Source organism: Melospiza melodia, chromosome 23 (genome assembly GCF_035770615.1).
Source record: "Melospiza melodia melodia isolate bMelMel2 chromosome 23, bMelMel2.pri, whole genome shotgun sequence".
Taxonomy (NCBI): Eukaryota; Metazoa; Chordata; class Aves; order Passeriformes; family Passerellidae; genus Melospiza; species Melospiza melodia.
Window position 1 is genome coordinate 11,180,217 of NC_086216.1, and position 15,111 is coordinate 11,195,327.

Sequence of the window (15,111 nt, forward strand, 5' to 3'; positions counted from 1 at the left end):
TTCTTAGCTAGCCTTCTGATGAAATCCTTTCTTCTATTCTTTTAATATAGTTTTAATGTAATATATATAATAAAATAATAAATCAGCCTTCTGAAACACGGAGTCAGATCCTCGTCTCTTCCCTCAACACAAGACCCCTGTGAACACCGTCACACATGATCAAGAGATGTCATAAATGAATTCTCTTTCAGTGAAAAGAGTGAAAAGTGAAAAGCCCACAGGGAATCACTGTCCCAGGACCAAGGGAGAGCATTCACCGCTCCAGACGGGAAGAACAAAAATTTACACGCACAACTGACATCCAAAATGGCTCAACATAATTTATTTTTTTTATGTTAAAATGTACAGAGTTCTTTTGAAAGTACTTGCTAGAAAGGGGAAAAAAAAGTGATATTACATACAAGGAGAGGAAGGGAGACCATCCAGCCAGGAGCGTATGACATGGAGAATTACAAAGGCATCTAGGCACCCCCTTCCCCTTAGCTTACAAGTCACCATGAACAAAGTACAAAGAGGTTACAAAACAGGAAAAGCAAATATAAACAGACAGGAATAGACTCAGCTTCATTTGTACATGCAGCTTTTAGAGGCATCTGGAGCTCCTATTCACACACTCTAGAGATCTCTTTAAAGAGAATTTTTTCTTTCTTAAAATAGTTTTTAATATTCTACAACAAAGATAAAAAATTTTAAAGATGGAATGAAATGAAAAAGCTCTTATTTTTAAAAGGCATCGAAGTCACTAACAGTGAGTTTTTTTTTAATTTCTTTTAGAAGATTACCCAAGTTATCTTGCTAAAAATACATTTTTTTTTTTAAACAGAAGTGAAAAAATGGTAGGTACCAATATTACTGCGTTGGATAATTTCTTTTTATATATAGAAAAGAACTTTTTTTTTTTTTTTTTCTCTACAATAGTTCTACAGTCACAAAGGTTTGTGGAAAAGGGAGCTGCCCAATTGATAAAAAAACCCATACAAAACCAAACCAAACAGAAAGGCAAACAAACGAAATTCATGGCCCTCGTTTCAACAGCTTCTCCTCCTGTCTCAGACCCACCCCACCCCCAGGAAGCAGCGACACAGCTGAAGATCTAAGAAGAGAGGGCAGCACAGTGCGCTTTCTACACGGGTTATTTGGAACTGGAATAGTATATACAGAGAAATGGGGTCCTACACAGCCTTGTACATGCTCAGAACTAAACAGAAATCATAAAAAGTGGAAGTCCTTTGAATTCTGCCTTTCGTGGTTAGCAGTTACTGGAGGAAAAGTCCATTTTAGTGCATCTGAAGAAACCCCAACTTTTTTTTTAGATTCTTTTGGTTTAAAAAAAAAAAACAACAAACAAAAGGAATTAGTCTTATTAATGTGTCTGCATTTCTACTTCACATACAATAAAAAAAAAGAACTTTACATTAAAGGGTTGTCCCTTTTTGTATTGGGTGACATGCCAGCAGTGTAGCCAAAACTAATGTAAAGTGGATTTTGCAGCAATAAAGAGCAAAATCCTGCCGCCTAGACCCTGCTACGGTGTTGGGACGGTTTCACTGCTGAAAAAAGAGGCTGATTCCCTTTTCCCCACACTGGATCAAACGTGTGGCTCTATTTCTACACAACGGGTATCAAACACAGCAAGAGAATCAGGAGAAAACATCACTGACCCCCCCCCCCAGAAAGCGGCACCTTGAGCAACGTCCCAGCCCAGCCCAGGAATGGAGAGTGACAAGGACAGCACAGGCTGGTTCTCACAACAGCCACCAAACGCACACTTCTTCCTCTTCCAGCACTCCCCAAGCCAAGAGATTCACCTGGAAACAGCTGTGTCTGAGCTCGGCCTGACCCAAAAAAGGCTCAGAACCAAAAAAACCCTCAGCGTTTCCAAGCGTGCCTGGGATCTCAGAGCTGTGGCTGCTCACCAGCGGAGCCTGCAACCATTTCCTTGTCCTAACAGACCATGATTGCCCACCCTTGTCCTCCTCACCACTGCACAAGGGAGGCAGAACAAGCTCTCTCTTGAGATGCTTCCAGCAGTTCAGTGACAGAACATGTGTGCACGCATGCACATGTGTGTGTGTGTTCACGTGCACGTCCGGGTGGTGAACGGGATCATTTTAAAGTTACATTATATTTTCAGCATAAAACATACAATTTCAATTAACTCGTCTACAAAAAACACCAATGTGAATGGTTTATTGTTTACACTTAACTCCAAATTTTACTGAGGGTGAGGGAGTCAAGGAAAATTAAAGCTTTTTCCTGACTTGCAGAAACAAAAGATTTTCCTTTATCCTCTGTGTCCCCTTCCAAATCTCCCAATAAGTGCCTCCTGCTAGAAGTAGGAAATGTTAGGTGGGGTTTAGAGGGAAGGGTTGTTATTCTTTGAGATGTCAAACATTTTACATGGCTGCAGCACTAGAAACTGCATACAGAGGGGCACAGGGGAGGGAAAAGGACAAATATTGGAAAAAAAATTTAGGAAGATGATTTCACGTTACACATAGTCTGTCCACTTTGTCAGCAAAGTAAGGCTCTTTTTAAATTATGAGAAGATTTTTGTGCATGTTTCCCCTCTAAAAAACATCTGTAAGTGATTTTAGCTGTAAAATGTTTGACGATTGTGAAGAAAAGAAAAAACAAACAAACAAACAAAAAAATAAAGACCAGGCTTCCTAAAAAATAAAATAAACCAAAGAAAATCCCTCTAAATCTACAGCAATATTTTAACTGGAAAAAGGTCCATTTTCTCTGGTTCGTCAGTATAAAAGGTTCCTTTATTTATATTTATTTCAGTTTTTTTAGGATGCAAGTCGATCTTGCTCATCTTCTCATGTATGGTCCGTTAAGAGACTGCTTGGGCACCCCAGCAGCGTTCATGTAGCTGTGATGGGAGGGACCAGTGTACATCATGTTCCCGTGAGGGTTTGGCTGCATAGGCTGCTGGGTATAGGCCTGGCTCCCCATCATTCCCATCTGCATCTGCATAGGATACTGTGCTGTCTGGTTCATGTAGGCAGGGTTGCTGTGGTAGCTGCTGTTCATCATGGGCTGCGTCATCCTGTAGCTGTTCATGGCGTTCAGGTTCATGTTCATGGAGTTGACGTTGTAGGGCGCCGCGGGCATCAGGTTGACGCCCATGTTCATGCCGCGCTGCACGGCCAAGGTCCGGGGCCCGGCCTGCATGGCCACGGCCGGGGGGCTGCGGCCGTACAGCTGCTGCTGGTGGGCGCTGGCAGAGGGCAGGGGCGCCGATTTGGAGCGGATGGAGATGTGCCCCTTGACGGGCATCTGCCCCTGCAGCCGCTGCGTGTGCGGGATGCCGATGTTGGTGGCCGACATGTTGCACTGCAGCAGAGGGGAGGTGAGGTTCATGGTGGTGGAGGCCAGGTTGGGCGGGGGCGTCATGGTGGCTTGTGCTTGCGGGGTGCCGGCCAGGGGGTGAGAAGGAGCCAGCTGAGCCAGCCCCGTGTTGGAGAGAGAAACGCTGGTTGCATAGGAAGTCACAGCAGGAGAATGGCTATAAGGCATGGCATGAGGGTCCATTATGGTGTTTGTCAGCTGCTGCAACTTGGCTAAACTGAACGTGGCTGATGGTTGTGAATAGCTCCCGGCACCAAAATCCCCTGGAATCCTCTCGTAGATGCTTATGTTACCGGTGCTGCCTGACTCGGGTATTTCCATGATCATAGGTGCTGGGGTGAAGCTGTTGTTCATGCTACACTGAGATAATGGAGGTTGCTGCTGCGGTGGAGGTGGGGGCTGTGGCTGCTGGGACTGAGGCTGCTGCTGCTGTGGCTGTGTTGTTGGTTGCTGGTTACTCGGGGGCCTTTCTACTACACAGCTCTGAGGTGACTTGATATTACAGTTAGCTGCAGGCTGGACGCTGTTTTGCTGCATCATGCTGCAACTGCTGCCAATGTTTGCCATTTGCTGAGTGACAACACAACTGTTCTGAGTGAGGCTGCTGGAAGAAGACAGTCCTCCGTACGAACAGCTGCTCTGGGAAGAGTTATTTCCACAAATGCTGCCTCCCATCGTGGAGTCATAGCTGCTGGGGTTTTCATAATTCTCTGTAGTGCTCTCAATGCTGCCAAGGTCACTGAAGCCACTATCCACCACCTGCTGGGAGTGGTCCGATACTGAAGGCACATCCATCATGGGGCTGGTCTCCATGTTCTGCATAGAGGGTGCGGACAGGGATCCTTGCTCAGGGCTGATCTGGGTGTAGCTGCTCTCCAGAGCAGGCACGTTGGGGCTGCTGACAGAACGCACGGACTGGCTGGGGTGGGACTGAACAGAGGATATTGGACTGTTGTGTTCTGAGGCCTGGCAATCTTCAACCATTGATATCTGAGGATCCTCCTCAGTCTGGGTATAGCTCTGCAAAGTCTGACAAGCTGCAAGAGTTTCTTCACAGTCCTGGTAAGCTACATCGTGCTCATTGCTTTCCTCCTGTGTCAAGGACTGGACTGCTTGAACAGTTTCAAGATCTAGTTCACTATGAGGAATCTCCTCCTCTTCCTTTAATTCAATTAACCCCTCTTTATTACTCTGCTCTTCTTCGTGATCATCTTCAGACCCAGGGACGTGCTCTGAGCCCACTGATGTCTCGTTGGAAGCCTGCTCTTCCTCAGAATCTGCCTCTGCTTCATCTTTTTCTTTTGCATCTTCTCTACTGCTTGGGATGCTTGTTTCTAAAAAACATTCTTGCACCTGAGGCTCCTCCTTCACCCCTTCTTTAACAGGCTGTTCCTCCAATTCTTTTTTCTTCAAAGACTCTGGATGACCATCGTCTTCATCATCAGCGTCGTGATCTTCGTTTTGATTTGTCACTACTGCAACTTCCTCTTCTTCCTCATGGTCGTGTTCAGGTTCATCTAATTCTTGCTGCTCTTCTTCTGATTGCCTCTGCTCTTCTAAAATCCGTGGCTTCTCCTCTACTTCCTCTTCTATCTCAGGTTCTTTGACTTCTGGCACTGGACTGCTGTTGCTGTCCACAGGAGAAACTGCTCTTACTTCACTGCTGGCTATGTCTTCCTCTTCTCCCTCTCCTACCTCTTCTGCTTCCATATTCACATCTTCCTCTTTCCTTTCCTCGGTCAGAGGCAGGTCCTTCTGCTCAACACATTCTTCCTTATCTGAAATTTTGGCTTTACGTCCTGGTTTTGAATTGGCTGCCACTTCATCAGCTATTTCATCCTGAGCTGACAGTGGCACCTCTTCCCGGTTCATTTTAAATCCTGGTTTTCTACCAGGCCTTTTCTTCCAGTGGACTGGTTTTCGGCTTTTCCCTTTTGGCCATCCCTTCTTCTTTTTCACAGGTGTGGAAGTATCTGGCTCAAGTGAAGAATCTTTTGCTTCACTATTCCTCAGCATAGATAACGGTTTCAAGGGTGGGTTACCTGAAAATACAAATTGAAAGAATCTGTTCAAACATTTTTTGTTTGACCTAAGCATTCATGGAAGCCTTCCCAACATGTTTATCAACTTCAATATCAGCTTAGAAATTTATTGGAATGACAGATGTGACTTCTGAATTGTTAGTGGATTCTAAGCAAGCAGTCACAACCAAATTATTTTATTTGATGAACTGAAGGTTCAGAGAACTTTGGAGAGATATGAGAAGCTGAGAGGGTGAACATGCAATGTGATGAAGAAGAGGATGTCAGAAGAGGCAATTTAATATTTCCCTTTGTTATGGAAAATTGGGGGCTTGCCAGGTCATTTCCATTTTATTTCTGTAAGTGACTCTGCTGCACAGTTTTTCCACAATCACAGATAATAATTCCATTAGGAAAGCTGAATCAAAAGGATAGCCTGGGATCAGGTCATTGCCAATAAGAAAGTTAAATGTTTTCATAAAACTAGGGGAATGTCTGAGGTTAGTTTGACTGCTAATTTATGACCAACCTACATTTCAGCTGGAAGTTACAAGCCAAAGAAAGCAGCTGGTTTTGTCATGAACTGCTATCATCCAACACAAACTACCAAACTTTCATTAGTGCACCACCATACATACCATTATTGTCATCAGACTCCTCTTCATCTCTGGACTTCCTCTTAGAGGAGGGTCTGTGCCTGAGTGTGTCTGGTTGGGCTAAGTGCTGAAAGTATCCACCGGATGAAAGTTCACTCTCCTCTTCTTCATCCTCCTCCTCCTCCTCTTCCTCCTCCTCAATCTCAAAGGTAGGCTCTAATTGAGGCATTGGTCGTTCAGAGTCTGAGTCCTCAAATGGTTCATCCAGCACTTCTGTGGTTTCTGAGATTGTTTCAGTGACAACGCTGCTGTTGTGGTGCTTGCGCTTGCGGACCCGCCTCTTCCGATGGAGAATCGGTTTCTGAAGGTGCAAGGTGGGAAAAGAGAAGATATTTCACCATGTGCAGTGGAATTGAAACACCAGATAAATACAAAACGTGAACAGCAGAGAGCTCCCTTCTAGAATCCAGAATCCACTAGAAATATTGTCTGGCACCTGCCACTAGTTAGAATTTAAACAGCTGAAGCTAAGAACCCATCTGTAACAGCTGGAACTTTAAACACAGTACAAAACAGATGTGAATAGGTGCAAAAGAGAGTAGAGAACATTTTAGTGAAGAAAGGATTTGTTTAGACACACTGATAGAATTCACATTTCCACGGTAAGTAATTTCAAAGACTTTACACTCTGACTTCAGTTGTTTAGAGAGCATTTGTGTTTTGCAAGTTTCTTTCAAAACTGTATCTGTTTCTATTCTGCATGACTGAGAAAAATGTCAATAACTAAGTTAGAAAAAAAAAATCTAAAGCACAAGATCGAGGCTGGACTCAAAGACCCCTCAAACTCCTACCTCTGATTCACCAAAAACCAAGAGTAGAAAGAGCCAGCAGGAAGTACCCTGGAACACTGAACATTGTGTGCTCCCTGTACACTCAATACAGACCTTGTGAACTGAACCAGACAGACAAAACTGACAGGATAACAGCCTACAAGAACAAGAAATAAGGCACAAACCTTTCGTTTCAATGTTGGCTTGGTGAGAACAGGTGGAGAGCTTGATCTAGGACTCACAGGCTCATCATCTTCCTCTTCACTGCTCTCACTGAAACACCTCAGGAGTCCCCTGTCACCGTCACTGTAGCGCCGGGGTAATCTGTCGCAGTCCTCTGGGAATCTGCATTTCAGTGGCTCTGTGTTCTTTTTCAACTGGCCCCTCCACCTCTCCACAGTTTCACTGTGCTGCCGATGGGGAACTGCAGATTTTTCACCTTTGCCATACTGTCCCTGGGAAGCTGCAGATTTTTCATCATCCTCAGCGTAGCGGCCTCTGGAGGCTGGAGATTTCTCCTCACATTCCCCACACCTTCCCTGCAAGGCCACTGACTTCTCCTCACAGTCACTGCACCTGCCTCGTGAGGCTGTTGACTTTTCCTCACACTCACTGCACCTTCCACTGGGAGCTGCTGTTTTTTCCTCCATGGGCAATGCTGGCTCCTTCTCACAAAAGGGCTCGTGAACTTTTTTGCTCTTGCGGTTCCATCGACCTCTTCGTGATGGCTGACTGTTTGCAGGAAGACTATCCAGGGAAAAAATGTGCTTGTTTGGTCGTGTAGAATTGGCTGGAGCAACGATGTCTGGCTTTTTTTCACTCTCTGGTGGTGAGTAAGGCTCTTGCTCTTTCTTCTCCCATGACACGGATTTTACCATCTGATTGAAATAAAAACAAATAGATTTCACACTTCTGATTTCAGCATAAATGTCTATCATGAATTTGATTCCATAAAAGTGTTTGAGAAAAAAGCCAGAAAAGTTTAACAAAAGTGACTTTCAGAAATCCAGGATTAAAAAAAGATTTGACCTTTAAGAGATTCATGTAGTGCTAATTGCTACTCCTTTCCTCAGAGGCGATAATTTACCTCACTTAGCTTCCCAACAAGTCACTTCAGTGGTGTGTCAGAATGCTGACTTCACCTTGCTACATTCAAACACAATATTTATGCAATTTTCAAGAAAAAAGTGAGAAAAAACTTGAAGCTACTTTTTCATTAAAATGCACCATTAGTTTAATGTAAATACAGTAACAGCAGATAATTTGCCTCAGTATTCTACTCAGTGCTCACCACCTGATGCAAGAGTGCCACCCCTTCAAGGATTGCTCTCTAGACTATGCCTTGATGCTTTCTTGAGTTTTATTTTCTAATCTGAAACCATAAAGATACATAAACTGACAATGACTGCACTGCTTTTTATGATTATGACAAACGCACAGGCTTCACATTGGAAATTTTGTCAGCTCTGCCTCCAAAAGCATTAAGCGTAAACCACATGCCACACAGAAATAAGAGATTCACTCTTACACTGGTCTCTGGATCCTTTTCTTTCTGCTTTTGCTGCTCTTCATTTTCCCCATCCTCTGTTTCCTCTTCTTCATCTTCAGAGACAACTGAGTTGGAAACGATGACCGGCGTCCAGCGCAGACACTCTGCATCCACATCGATGGGTCGCACGTTGGTTCTGAGCTTTGCCATGTGCTCCTGGATGAGCTTCTCACGACGGATGATCACAAATCTGAACAGCAAGAACGACACTCTGATCAATAACAGGTGACAAACTGTACATTTTGCCACGTGAAACAGATATATTACAGAAAATATATTTCTCTGAATCACTGCAAGTAACTTCAGAGAGAACAGAAACTCAATAAAATGGTAAAATTTGGAGTACCAGTACCATCTACCTACCAGAGAAAGTATTTCACAACTAAGGGAATGTTAAAATTATTTCTAACTACCAGAGAAAGTACCTCACTCAGGGAATGTTAAAATTCTTTCCACTTCTTGTTAATAGTGAAGCCATTACCCTTCCATGGGTAACATTCAGCTGCAGAGTATCATTTTTATTATGGACAAGGGGTATATCATTTGGGGAATGGGCAATATAAGGTGAAAGCTACTGGAGAGAAATAAAAGGACAACTCAAGAAAAGTTGCAGTCCCACTACCATAGCACATTTTAAGGGTCTGAGAGAAATATCATGGGTTAAAGGTATACTGGGAGGTGACAATATAGAACTATTCTCAAGTTTTCCAAATAAGTTTCAACACAATAGAATACAACCCCACTCGCCAAACTGCTTTGGTCTGGAACAAGACTAATTCCCAGTATTTCACCTGATTTGTCAGCTGTGCAAGCAGGCTAGCTCTGTTCTATACCAACACACTTCATCTCTCCCAGTGATCTGTCCCACTCCTCAAGCATTCCATGTCAATCCACACAGTTTATGGCATTTTTGAGACATAGGGAAAAGGAGGAAACCAACTGTCTGAAATTAAGGAGCAGATCTGCCTCTAGAGAAGGGAAGTTGCTGTTTTTTCCCCTATTTGTGAATGTATTAGACTGATTTGGCTGAGGGATACAAGGAAACATGACCAAGAAACCAATTTGCTCTCTCTCACAGCAGCAAATCACTCAAAATTCAAAATTCCCCATCTGCAGTGCTGCACAGCTGGACATCTGAACCAGCTTTGCCACTGAACGATTCTTGCATTGCACATGAGTACCATAATATCTGGACACTGAAATCTTGAGTAAAACCAAGTTTATTAGATGTGACTTGTCTTCAAACACCATGAAATTCCAATGAAATACACCTGGAGGTATTTGGGGTTCCAATGGGACTCCTGTACTCACTGATCACTGCGGAAGTCAAGCATTCGTAGGTGATGCAGGGTGGAAGTGATGTCTTGAGGGCAGATTCCAGTCAGCTTACTCAACTTCTTGATGCTTAATTGCTTGTCACGTTGATGATAAAGGCACTCCAGTATGACACTTTTCCAATAAGCCATGTATGACAGGCGCCCCAGGTCTGACAGGGGCTTCTCTGGGGATCCTGCCTGACCCTCACGCTTTGACAGCAAATAGCCTAAAAGACACAGAAAAAATTCAAAATATTAGCTTCTGTTTCCACCCTTACTTCTACAAAGTCCTCATAAAATACCTTAGTGTTTCCTACAAGATGTAGATGACATCTTCACATTTAAAATTTTGTCAGCTCTGCCTCCAAAAGCATAAAGTATAAACGACATGCCACACAGAAATAAAAGATTCACTCTTTTATTTGAATTAATTTTATTATTAATATCTGAAGGATATTTCGAGTTGTTGGGCCAATTTTTTATTTTCTTGTTTAAACTCCTGTTATTCAGTGATGGAATTAAGACATTTCTGAACTCTGACTATAGGTAATGCCACGAGATGGCAGCAGGTGTCTACCTAGAAATTACACCAAGCCTGAAGCACAATTGTAATTTCCAAGAGCAATTTTGGAAATGACAGAGGAAAAACACACTCTTAAAATTAATATGATTGATAATTTTCTTGAAAATTCTCAACTGTCAAACTTCAGGACCATGCTGGAGAGCACCAAGCTCTATTTGGAGAGATTTCATTAATTTAAGACTGTGATACATTGCACAGGTTCAATAAAGGCCAAGGTTTATATTCTATCCAGAAAGATGACAAATGAAAAGTGTCTTCTCACTGCTGTTCTACCATAACCTGCATTTGTTCATTTCTCAAGATACATCCTTGAGTTTTTTTCCTTCACCAGTAATTTCAGGAGAACAAAAACTTATCTACAAAAGACATTATTCTGATATAATTCTACAGTAGAGTTTTCCTCTGAACTCCAGAATTTTAATGCCCACAGTGAGGGCTGTATTAAATTGTCCTAGGCATAATAAACAATGTATAGTTACAGGGGAAGCTTCCCATGAAATTACAGAGGTACACACACAAATCTCAGAATTATTATTCAGAGCTTAAGCATGTCTGGTTTTATTGCTCTCAAAATTAAATTAAAGTGTAAGACAGTTTTGCTTAAGACATTTATTCACCTAATCAAGCTGCTGAAGATTTCCACAGACCATGCAGCCTTACAGCTGGCTTTCTGTAGAAGGAACTACATGCTCAAGAAAAGCTTCTGCTATAAAAATCACTATACTGCCACATGCTTTTAGTTTCTACCTTTAGCTGCTTACACAGAAATCACTGGAATTAAGGGGAAAATGATCAATTTGTCTTTAGAGCTGAAGTTCCAACAAAAAGAGTAAATGGTGAAGTTCAGATCATTTTGTGAGCTTTAGAAGCCTTTGTCCTGAGATGTGTTTTATCTTGAAAAATATCTGCTTCTACTGTTAAGTCCTTTAAAATATGAAAAGACAGACTGAAAAAAGTAAAGAAAAAGTTCCTTACTGAAGTCAATTAGGAACCTGCCATAGCCCTTACGCTGGTATTGTGGAAGAATCATGATGCAGGAAACATTGTACTTCTGTTGGCAGTGTTTTTCCTGTTGGAACAAAAAGCATTATATTTAAATAACAGATCAGTAAGAAACAGTTTAAGTTCCTCTGTAAGAGTGCCTAAGCGGTTCTATATCAAAAAGTGAGATAGGAAGTCACAGTCAAAGCTTCTTAGGAATGATAAAGCCAAGGAAAGGCTTTGAAGAGACAATATTAAAGCTCTACCATCATTCAGATAAGAAAAGCAGAAAATTCATTGCAAAAGACTGCAATACTCCAGTGATCCTTTAAATGTTACAAGTATAACACACCAAGATCTAGTCTCATATCTGCTGTTCTGAATACTAAAGAAAAAGCTTCAAATAAAACTATTTTTAAATAATTAAGAATAAAAACCTTAAGAAAAGTTGTATCTGAAATCTTGGCCCTGTTCCCTCAAAAAAAAAAAAAAAAAAAAAAAGGCTTCAAATCATTGCAAAGTTGCCAAACTTGTTTGGAAAACAATGTATGTATAGAACAAAAGGTGAGATAAACAGAATTACCAAGCAGTTCTATCTCACAAACAGTATTACACAATCTCCACCAGGAGCAGGAAGTAATTTGAAAAGTTTTTTTTAGCCACTAAGCTGCAGTACAAGTTCCTTAGCAAGTATTTGCTATTTAATATCACAGGAAATTTGGGTTTACTAAGTGGTGGTCTCTGAAATAAATAAAACCTGGTTGCAACAGATGTCTGTACCTGTATTACATAATTTATTATATAAAATGCAAGAGGCTAAATTACAATTAAAGAATCCAAAGCAGCTCTGCTCATCACACCAAACAATTTGTACCCAAATACTTACCTTGGAAAAGTAGCCAACAAGGTGACAGCCCTTAACATCATTCTGTGTCAGCACATAGAAAAGAAATGGCTCCACATCATAATAGAGAGTCTTGTGATCCAAGAAGAGTTTAGCTAGCAAGCACAAATTCTGGCAGTAGATAGTGCTGACATTGCCATCAACCTTAGAGAAAGGAGGAAAATTTGCTGTTATTTAAGGACAGGCCTCACTCAAGCACTCCTGTACATCTGAAATGTCCTAACATGAGAGAAGACTTCTCTGCCACAGGTGGCATCTCAAAGGAATTAAAACTTCCACAGAACAGAGGCTGTGACCAAGTCATGTTACACTCAATAGATTAAAATTAATTTTTGTAAAATAAAACCCCCAGATTTTTACAAAGTGAGTCTTATTCTGTGATGAACAATCGATATACAAGGTCAGTTCCTAGTTGCTGCTTGTTTGTTGTTCCTCACTTCTGAACACTCAGGAGTTTCAATGTTTCAAGGCTGAAGATGTTTACAACTATGAAAAATTCATCAATGATCAGGTGTTGAGGACCCTAATTTATAGATAAGACCTAGCAGCTGCATTTTCTAGCTTACCTCAAAGACTGATATATTATTTTTTCTGTAAATTTCATTGGCTGGAGGATGAAACCACCCACATTTCTTCATATGCTGTTGGAGAATAGTTCTGCTTTTCATGTATTTTAGACAGAATTCACAAAGGTACAACTTCGGTAGCCTGTAAGCAAAAATAAAGAAAAAACAGAGACTGAAACAGAGATTTTGTATAAATTTCCTCACTCCTGCTGACAGAGAGCTTGATGAAAACAAACCCAATATACACTCACCTTGTGTGTGTGCTAATGAGGGCAAAACCACATTACCATAGTTAAAGTCATGACATTTATTCTGTCACAAATACATATTTAATAATGTCTTCAATGCCCTGCATAATTACATTTACATTATTAAGTTATGCCAGAAGAAATGCATTAAAATCCTAGGAACAAAACCAGTAACCCCTCCCAGTTTTGCACTAATGATGTGAGGATGGATGAGATAAATTGTTCTAAATTGTTCCTATTCCTTTCTTCTCATTGTCACAGACACATCCCAGCTGTCTGTAAATACCCTTGGGTGAGGGTCACATCACCACCTACCCATTTGCTTCTCATGAATTTCCAAGTGAAAGACTTTTAAGATTAAATAAATTAAACTGTTGTACATACTACACTGACATGAACAAGTGGAATTCAAGCATCCCACAATTCTTGTGCTTTAATTCCATTTATACACTGTAGCTTCAGCAGGAATGTCTGTACAGCTAGAATAATTCCTCATGACAGACCTCATAGCAAAATAAAGTGTTTCACTTAATTTTCTTCCTCTAGCTATAGCCCTTATACGTAATTCCTCTTCCTGAATAAAGTTCAGAGATTGCAGTTCAGACAATTTGCAAAGTTTTTAAGCAAAAGAACAACAAAGCAAAGATATGTGCAGCACAGCAGAGAAATATTTGAGACACCAAAATGCAGGAACCACCAGATTTCTATGCCTGGAGTAAAACTTTGCCATGAAGACTGAAGAAGAACAAAGAAGAATCTTACCTTGAGTATTCCTGTGGATATGGGGAGGAGTACCAGGTCTGGATTTCGTATTTGCCAAATTCTATAACAGAAGGGCAGCGGACTTGTGGATCAGGAGGCCCAGTCACCCCTACTTTCTATGCAAGGGGAAAAAAACCCTTGTTTTTTGTCATGAATTTCCAAGTGAAAGACTTTTATGATTAAATAAATTAAAACATTTTTATTTAGACAGTCCATCCTGCTTGAACTCACTGGTAATTAGGAAGATGCAGATGTTGCTCTCTGACACTAAAAACCAATCACACTTCAAGCAACCATTTGATTAATAAAAAGAAAGAATTAATAAACATTACCATACCATGTATCTCCATTACCATTCACAGTATTGCATGTCATACTTTTAAACAGAAATTAATAGAAATGAAGTTTAATACAATCTTTTTTGAGTCTTGTAATTTTCTTACTTGTTATTTCAATAGTGAAGAACAGAAATATAAATTGTTTCTGAGGTTAAAAACTAGAATATGAAAGTATTTAATATCACACATTGGCGTTTTCCCAGCTCTGAGACTAGATTGATTACTGTGAATGGAGCAGCTACAAACCAACACTCAGGATTCAACAACCTCCTCATCATCACAAATGCTGAAGAATTCAAGAAAAACCTCATATTTATTAGAAGAAAAAAAGAGAAAATACAGTATTTTAGACTACTTATTTATTACAACCTTTATTTTCCCTGTCCCTCTGATAGTAACTGTGTATTTCACAGCAACTAAAAATAAGGATGCTAAATGCTCTTCTTTGGAAGAAAACAAATGCTTTCTCAACTCATCAAGATTTTATCTCAAAAGACTGTCACTCGCAGAATGACAGAAATCCAAGTATTAGAATATTATAATATAAATCACCTGGACTGCTGCTACTAACAAACGAGAACACTTCATGCAGGAGGTCAGCAACTAATGTGAAGAATAGTGAAAATTTCATTTTACCTGCAGTGCTTGTTCCTGAATATCTCGAAACAACTCCATGTCCTTTTCATTCAAGACATCCTGGCCTCCAAAAAAACGCTCCTCAGTTTCTTGTTTTCCATCCCAGCCATCCTGATTGTCTGGAAATGAAAGAGAAAATTGTCTTCACACACACTGACAAAAAAGTATTTGCTTTTAGTGCACCTGGCTGCATTCACACACTGGGCCAGGGTTTTTGATGGGATTTTCTATTCAGGTTTGGGACCACAAAGGAAGAACAGGTTCTAGATTGGGACCATGGAAGTAGTGCTGTCCTACATTTAAGCAGGTCCAAATGTCACCACTGAGATATTCATAGTAAATGAAGGCATAAATGGTTTGCCACTAAGCCTGTTTTTCACAAACAAGGATCACAACTATTTAAAACCAAAACAAAACCAAACAA

General features: G+C 40.9%; 1 protein-coding gene across 1 annotated transcript in view; it reads right to left on the minus strand.

Annotated features, from left to right (window-relative positions):
- Window positions 1–300: 300 nt before the first annotated feature.
- KAT6A (lysine acetyltransferase 6A) overlaps window positions 301–15,111 on the minus strand; it is a 30,571-nt gene continuing 15,760 nt past the window's right edge. The window contains exons 9-18 of the mRNA XM_063175342.1: window positions 14,688–14,806; window positions 13,714–13,829; window positions 12,704–12,845; window positions 12,120–12,281; window positions 11,228–11,321; window positions 9,665–9,896; window positions 8,333–8,543; window positions 6,990–7,682; window positions 6,017–6,335; window positions 301–5,399 (exon numbers count right to left, since the gene is read on the minus strand). Coding sequence (XP_063031412.1) covers window positions 2,818–5,399; window positions 6,017–6,335; window positions 6,990–7,682; window positions 8,333–8,543; window positions 9,665–9,896; window positions 11,228–11,321; window positions 12,120–12,281; window positions 12,704–12,845; window positions 13,714–13,829; window positions 14,688–14,806 — 4,670 coding nt within the window. The 3' untranslated portion in view covers window positions 301–2,817. The remainder of the gene's footprint in view (window positions 5,400–6,016; window positions 6,336–6,989; window positions 7,683–8,332; window positions 8,544–9,664; window positions 9,897–11,227; window positions 11,322–12,119; window positions 12,282–12,703; window positions 12,846–13,713; window positions 13,830–14,687; window positions 14,807–15,111) is intronic.